The 8042-nt window shown below is 46.0% G+C and overlaps 1 protein-coding gene across 1 annotated transcript in view; it reads left to right on the top strand.

Annotated features, from left to right (window-relative positions):
* The first annotated feature begins 387 nt into the window (after nt 1-387).
* CDH2 (cadherin 2, type 1, N-cadherin (neuronal)) overlaps nt 388-8042 on the top strand; it is a 247101-nt gene continuing 239446 nt past the window's right edge. The window contains exon 1 of the mRNA XM_012641769.1: nt 388-1182. Coding sequence (XP_012497223.1) covers nt 1123-1182 — 60 coding nt within the window. The 5' untranslated portion in view covers nt 388-1122. The remainder of the gene's footprint in view (nt 1183-8042) is intronic.

The following is an 8042-nucleotide window of genomic DNA, read 5'->3' as shown; positions in this document are numbered from 1 at the left end:
CCGCGGGCTGCAGCAAAAACGGGGCGCTTCGGCAGGGCGGGGGCGGGCGGCTGCCGTGGATCCGGCCGGCTACCGCCGCAGCTTGGTGGCCTCCGATTGGCCACAACGCGGGCGGGGAGGCTCGGCGGAGGAGGGAGGCGGGGGCGAGGGCGGCGGCGGGAGGGGATAGGAGAGGGGAGCGGGCCGCGCAGCAAGGCAGCGCGTGCGGCGAGCGCGGGGAGAGCGGCGGCGGCGGCGGCTCGCCCTGGTCGCGCAGGCGGAGGCCGAGCGGGGTGCGCGATCGGCGGCAGGGCGCGGTGCGCGCGAGTAAGCGGCGCAGGGCGAGGACCGGCGGGTGGGTGCCGGCGCCCGGGCAGCAGGGGCGTCTGCGGCGGCAGCTGCGCGGGACGGAGTCGCCGAAGCGGTAGCGGCCGCACCGGCCCGTCGCCTCACCCCCGCGCGGCCCAGGCCGGAGAACAGTCTCCAAGTAGCTGGGGGTCGGGAAAGGGGAGCGGAGAAGCGGCCCTTAGCCCCTCTCGCAGCGGAGGCGCGGGGTGGCTGGACTGCTGCCCTTTGTGGGCGCAGCGCGCACGGCCCAGAGCGCCCTCCCCGCGGCGCTGTCCCCGGCCTCTTCGCCGCGCCGAGCGGCCCTGGAGAAGGGACCCGGAGGAAGCAAAACCACGAGCCCGCGTTGCGGAGCTCCTGGGGAGCGCCATCCGCTCCATTTCCACCTCCGCATCCTACACTGGCCAAGGTCCCCGCCGCCGCATCCCTAGCGGCCTCCGCTGCGCTCCGGGCCGGAGAACTGCCGCCTGCGCTGCCACCGCGGCCGCCTACACACAGACACACACACACGCACGCACGCTCGCCAGCCCTTCTCCCCCGCCCCCTCCCCAGCTCCTTGATCTCTCGGTCTGTTTTATTACTCCTGGTGCGAGTCCCGCGGACTCCGCGGCCCGCTATTTGTCATCAGCTCGCTCTCCATTGGCGGGGAGAGGAGAGCAGCGGAGAAGGGGGTGGGGTGGGGAGGGGAAGGGAAGGGGGTGGAAACTGCCTGGAGCCGTTTCTCCGCGCCGCTGTTGGTGCTGCCGCTGCCTCCGCCGCCGCCGCCTCCGGCTCCTCGCTCGGCCCCTCTCCGCCTCCATGTGCCGGATAGCGGGAGCGCCGCGGACCCTGCTGCCGCTGCTGGCGGCCCTGCTTCAGGTACGCGGCGGTCCCCACGGGCCGGGCCACGGGCGGGGTGGGGCGGGCGGCGCCGGGTCCCTTTGTTCCCCGCGCCGCTGCGGGGCCGGGCTGCGCACCCGGGAAGGGAGGTGCCGCACCGCGCGGCCGGGAGCTGCGCAGGCAAGAGGCTCGGCCCGGGCGCCGGGGCAGGGCTGCCGGGGCCAGCAGGTCCACCGCACCTCTCCCTGCGGGGCTAGAGGGGGCCGATCGCGGGCCCCCTCTGCTCTTCCTTCGGGGCCGGGCGAACTCACTGGGGGTGTCCCCAGGCAGCAGAAGGGTGAGACAAGATAACTCCCAGGTTTTGCAGTTTTCTGTGCTTTTCCGCCCCTCGCCTTACACTTTGCTCCAATTTTTTTATTTCTGCAGAGATGGATAGCGAGTTTGTAGCAGGAATTCTCACTCTGATGTCTTAGTTACGGGACTTGCCTTCACCCCACCCCACCCTGGCACCCGCGCGCCTCCCGGTGCCCAAGGGCTCCACTGTCCTATTGTCTTTACTCCAGCCCAGAGTTGCCTCTTTTTATTTTGCCCTCACAATTTAATGTGACCGCTCCACCTGGAAAGAAAACCTCAGCCCCCTTGTCCCAAGGAGTCTGCTGGCCGTCGCCTCCGCACGCAGCCCCTGGCTCCGCACGCCCAGCATCGCGCCGGGCAGGGAGAAGTTCCGTTACCCGAGTATTATTCTTCTCCCTGCGTCCGCTGCCTGTGCCCTGCGTAGGTCCCAGGGGCGCCTTCGCCTGGAGCCTTCCCACTTTTCCTACCCTCGGGAGAGCTCCCGGGAGCTTTTTCATTGAATCTGGACTGAGAGGCTCCTCCGCTGCAGGAAGCACCTGCTCCAGTCAGGTCGCAGGTTCCCTCGCCGCTCGGTGCCACCGGTCCCCAGCCCTGCCGGCTGCCCAACTTCCCGCCGTGTCCTGCCGGAGGATGCCCCCAGGCCCCTCCCGGCCCGCCAGCCAGGTCCCGGAGGCAACGCCGAGCAGCCTCGGCCGGGACCCCAGCGCTGGGCTGGGGTCGTGTCTGGGTCCCGAGTCGGCCCCCGCCTGCGGTAGGGTCCCAAGGAGGCTGCGGGCGAGGGGCGTGTCCGCCCACGCCACGGGGCAAGAAAATTCTCCGGGGGGCGGGTGCTGCGTACCGCCAGCTGGGGGGTGGTTGGCCCGCCAGGTGGCAGTCCCGAAAAGTGCGGGCGCGGCTCGGAAGTGCAGCTGCGCTGGAGGTGGGGACAGATGGTGCGGATCGCCACACTCTGTGGTCTTCACGGGTCAGGCCCCGGCGCGACCGGGCCGCTAGGGGCCTGCGGGCGCCGGGGGCGGGACGGGGCTGGCGCCCGCGGTCTCTCGCGCTTTCTCCCGCCACCCCCTAGAGGGGTGTGGGCCGCAGCCGCGCCGAGCCCTGTCCATGGTGCGCCATGGTGCGGCGCGCCCAGTCCTGCCGGGCTCCACGCTCTCCTCCCCGGGTCGTGCTCTTCCACTTTCTGGCTCTCTCCCTAACCTTGGCTTCTAGGCCGTTTGGTCCCGTCCTTCCTTTCTCCTTTCTTGGGTTTCTCCTTTTGTTCTTTCGTCTCCTGCCGATCTTTCTCTCTTCCCTTCCCCCACTTGCCAGTCGCCTCCCCTGGCTCTCTCCTGACTCTGGGATTTCAGAACTATTAGACTAGACATTTTTGGCCTCTGCAGTTTTGGAGAGTGGTTGGAATTCTTTCTAACTTGGGGGAGGAGACCTGCCAGTCACTTGCTAACAAAAGTACCTCCTGTTATAAAACCGCCCTTTATTCTCAGAGCGCACACTCCCCATTCTTTCACCTCCTGTCACTTCATTTATTGTTTCTCTTTAAAAATGGGGTTTATTAGAGAGGTTAGGCTGAAGGGGAAGAAGGAAAAAAGTGCTGCTTTCAGTGTTTGAAGTTGAGGGGAAGGCAAGACAAACTTAAGAATCCTATGTATGCTAGACCTTTTTTTTTTTTTTTTAAACAAAGGAGATGTCATAAATAAAAAAAATACTACTTTTAAAAACATTGGTTTTTGGACACTGGTGCTCTTATATATAGACAATAAAAACTCGGAGTGTGAATCCAGCAGTTGTTGCTTATTTTCACTGACTTTTTGATCTGAAAGTAAGTTTTAATTGAATACTGTACAGTGAAGTTAGGAGAGAAGAGATTTGCTGGTTATGAATACAGTGGGCCGTCTAACTGTTTTGCAACTGGAGCAATCTAATTTTCTCTTTTAGTCATCCGCCTTGAAGTCAGGTGTGAATTTTGGATTCCATTTTTTTTCTTTAAGCATTTTTTAAAATATCATTTATAAATGTCAAATAATATGCTTATCTTTCCCATTGTGTGTTCTTTCTCAGTTTCTTCTATAACCGATGTTGATAAACCTTTTATAAACCTTCACGAAAGGGGAAATTACAACTTTGTCATCAAGTTATTTGGCCGTCTTGTTCATGAGTGCAAGTCAAGCAGGAAAACGGAATGATTTGGAAGGTCATTAGGAGTGGAAACAGAGCAGTTTATGCAACACGAGTTTTAGGGTTAAGTGCACCATGTGGATTGTACAACTGAGATTAGAAATGACTTTGTGCTAATGGTCTGCTTTACACACCAGTAACAGCAAAGATCTATCTGCAAGGTGAAATTGGCTCCTCTGCAATCGTCTGCTGTTAAAATTCTAGTTTTTTCAGTCTAGACTAAGCGGCCCATAGTTTTAGAAAAGAGAATGTATAGGTTATTAGGGCAGATACAGAGCAAAATTGTTCTTTCATACCAGTTAAATATAATTGAATATTCAAAGCACTCTCTCTCGTTAACTGAAGTGTCTGTGTTTCTTATTTTTATTTGAGAGTTTTAATTTAGTTATTGTGTTCCCTGAATTTATATAATTCTGGTCAGTTTTGCATGTTATGGTACTCAGCTTTGAGATTTTTTCTATTCTTTGTCATTTTTATTTAAGATAGTAGCATTGCCTTTTACATAAAAAAACAAATTTGACCATGAAACTTCTCTGATTAAGGGATAAAATGTTATATGAAAAGTTATGACTAGCTTTTCTTTTAAATTGTACAAATGACTTTCAGATACCTGTATAGGTTTATCATTAGGAAAAATCAATTTTACTTTTATTACTGACCCTGTTAATATATTAGAAATCTGTTTTATTTTTCTAGTTCACATTTTAATTGCATAGCCCCATTGTTCTAATTTAAATACACTTTGTATGGGTTATGAGGCATCAGGGACAGTACTTTAAATGTTCATAGAAATTCTGGATTCATAGTCTTATCACATAGGTTCTGGTTTCAACCCTGGATGAGGGCCTTGGAAAAAAGATGCATAAACCTTATGTGTTTTTCACCTATTAAGTACAGATTTTAAAGAGATTAATATTCAACATTTGAAACATACATTAAAAAGAGAAGCTTTTTTTTAGGATGTGGAAAATCTAGGATTCAATAATTACCTTAAGTACTAAGCATATATTTATTCTCAGTGTTTATTTCATTTTCATGCATCTTTGAAACATAAGTTCTTGTGAAACTGAGAATTAACTTAGTATTCACAGTTTATTTTATTTATTGGGCATAGTTATATATATCTTTGCCCGTGGGGCATGTAGTCATTACTAATAGGTGGTACATTGCAAATGTACTAGGTGTGATTTGAAAAACAATATTTTATGTATCCTAAAATATTTTTAAAGATTAAATATATATGTTAAGCCTAATATATATATATATATCTTAAGCCTCAATTACAAGTTTAGAATATACATACAAAGTGTACTTTCTCATTGTCATAGTTTCATTGAAGTCTAACCTAACCTTCTTCTAAAAGTTCAGACTGAGATTTTAAGAGGACATTCTTTTTAGATATTTCTTATTTTTTACATATAGAGACTAAAGTCTTTCTGGAAGAGATTATTTGGTGACAGTATATTGCACCAAACTGTCTTGAATTTTCTTTTTCTTAAAAAATTTTCAATTCTTAAATCTTTTGTGCTTCATTAAGCTTTAGGGCTATTAATAGGGAAATGTCAAGACTTAAAGCAACAGTTAATCTTGCTTTAAATCCTGTTTTTTTTAAATCCTGAGTGATTAAAATCCCCATCCTGTTTTCAAGAAGCTATCTCAAGTTAGAATTGTGGTTTTCAAAGAAAAAATTTAAGAAGTGTAGTATTTGTATATACACGCTACTATTTTCTCCAAGTTAGCATTATTCAAATTTGTTCTTTTGGCTCAAATACAAAAAGTAATCAAGTTTAAGCACTGCTCAGACTTGGTGGTAAATTTTATCAACCATTTAAAAATATGATAGATTTGGAATTTGGATTTTGTCATTTGAATCATTCCCAACATCAGTACACCTTGTAGAACCTAAGTATTTTCAAGTTGGGTTAAGAACTGTAAGTTGAAGCATAATTGGTATCAACAAATCATTATGATGCCTCACATTTCTGGGGCTCTTTCCCTACCAAAAATTTATTTTTGTTTTAATTTTGCAGAAAATTATATCAGTTAATTTGAGCAGATGCTAGTCTTTGTATTTAACTAAATACAGGTAAGTTTTAATTAAACAGCCCTATTCATGGCAAGGAAGACGTATATACCAAATAATGTTTTAGTTCAGAGCTATGTCTTCTACATATATAAAGTGATGGATTTAAAGTAGGCAGAATAAGATGAATACAGAAGCTAAATGGGGCTTCTTGAAAGATGAGGATTTAAAGATTGTAATTTATGTTATAATAGAGTTTTTTAAAGGAAAATTTAGGTTATGCGTAAATACTGCTCAGTTCTTTATTCCTTGTTACTCTTTAGTGGTCAGTGTACTTCCTTATCTGAGCTTCTGACTGTACTTACAACACCCAAGCCCTTGCGTTGCAAATATTAATATATTCGTAATATGTATATTGAGGGCCACAGTCTGTGTATGTGTATCCTGCAACATTCAGTACAGTTTAACATGAAGTGTCAGTCAATAGTTGATTAATTCCTTTGTGTGTGTCATGAAAGGTGGTTTGGGCACCAAGGGTATAATAACTTTGTTCTGTGCAAATGAGCTGCCCTTGTGTAGTGTCAGGGGCAAGAGCTAGTGTCAAGGGCAGGAAGCCTGGGGTTCTAATTTGGTCCGATGTGGTCTCTTCTCTTAAACTCTTGTGACCTCATTTTCCTCAGTAGTAAAATCTTGAGCCTGGTTGGATTAGTTGATCTCTAAGGGACTTTGCAGTTCTGTGATTCTTGGGGCTGCTTAAAAATATCTCAAATATGTCTCCTTTTGAAAGGTTTTGGAATGGCTTTAATTTTCAACCTGAAATGTAAGGATTTTCAGGTACTCGGAGTGATAGAATGTGATTTTTGAAGATTTATTAGCCATAGTTTATCATAAATGATCGGCTAGACGTCATCTGTAATTTTTATATGCTTGACTTTCAAACTTAAATTTTCTTCATTGGCTATGCTACCTTTAAAAGTAAACTACTTTGGGGGATGGGATTAGGCTTAATAGAAGGCAAGTGTAATATGACTAGGTATAAAATTATGTGTTTTATCACTTTCATACTGTCGTGTTTCTTTGAGAAAAGATAACCTCCATGAGAACCATTGAATTGAGTGGTGGAGATCAGCATTAAAAATATAGCCCTTTGTCCTAAAAAGTCATCCTCTGATTATTTTTCTACAGGTATGCCTGTATTCATGACAAACACACGGTAGAGATACGTATACAAAGATATTTACTGAAGCATTGTTTATGATGACAAAAGATTGGATTAGTTTATTTCTAAAAGTCCATCAGTAAGAAATGATTTAATAAATTATGATACAGTGTGCATCCAGATTCCAGAACCCCTACTGTGTGGAACAAAACATTTTAGTTCTGTTAGTTCCAGTTCAAAAAAATAATTGTTTAACTACCCCATGTTTTGGGGATAGTCATGCTCCTTGAAAAGCTAGAGAAGGGCAGGCAAAATAAATGGTGAGATTGCAGGCTTCTGAATAAGGATAAATTGGACAAAGACCACAGATATGAGATGTCACGGAAGAATAGAAAATCAGTGTAGAAATAAGATGAAGGTAATCTAAATTAACGCTAGAACAATCTAAAGTTAGGGTTAGAACAACCTATAGCAGGCTGAGCTATAAGTAGGTCCAAAGGCAGATTGGCTAAATTGATGGATAGCTAAATAATGGATAGGTTTCCATGCTGACACATCATGGAATGACCACATCATGCTGAGTTCTCTGTGCCTGAGAGAGTATGCTAGTTGGTTAAACCATTGTGACATTTCTTATATTCTTCTGATTGATTGAATATTTAAGTTTTCATCTATTCTGATAGTGGAAGTATAATCTAAAATAGACCTTACTAGTATCTGGAATTTGAGATGCAGAAGGACATTTAGTATGGGAACAAGATTTTTCTGGTCTACTCACTGCCTTGACTAAGTAAGCAATTAATGAGTTTTTCCAAGTAGCAATTGGAGAATTAGTTGTGTAATGCTTTTAAAATAGCTTGAGATTTTTAAAAGGAGGTGCTATTATGAATATAATATGGTTCATAATAGAGTAACTTGGAGAGATACTTGATCCATGATCTGTTCTTAGGTTTTCTTTCAGAAAATATGCCTACCTATAATTAAAACCTTAAATATGTACTACTATATATTGTAATTTTAATTTTAAACCGGTTTTTGTGTAATTTAAAAAAATTATTGAACATCATAATTTAAAACATGTATACCTAGATTTTCCCCACATTCTGATATGTTATTTAATGTTTTAGTGAATTAAGGTGTTAGTCTTAAAAAAAAGTAAATTAAAAGGTACATAATTTAGAGTCTTTATTATTC

This window comes from Propithecus coquereli, unplaced genomic scaffold (assembly GCF_000956105.1).
Source record: "Propithecus coquereli isolate 6110/MARCELLA unplaced genomic scaffold, Pcoq_1.0 Scaffold17, whole genome shotgun sequence".
NCBI lineage: Eukaryota > Metazoa > Chordata > Mammalia > Primates > Indriidae > Propithecus > Propithecus coquereli.
Note: the sequence above shows the minus strand (reverse complement) of the source record. Positions and strands in the feature narration are given on the sequence as shown.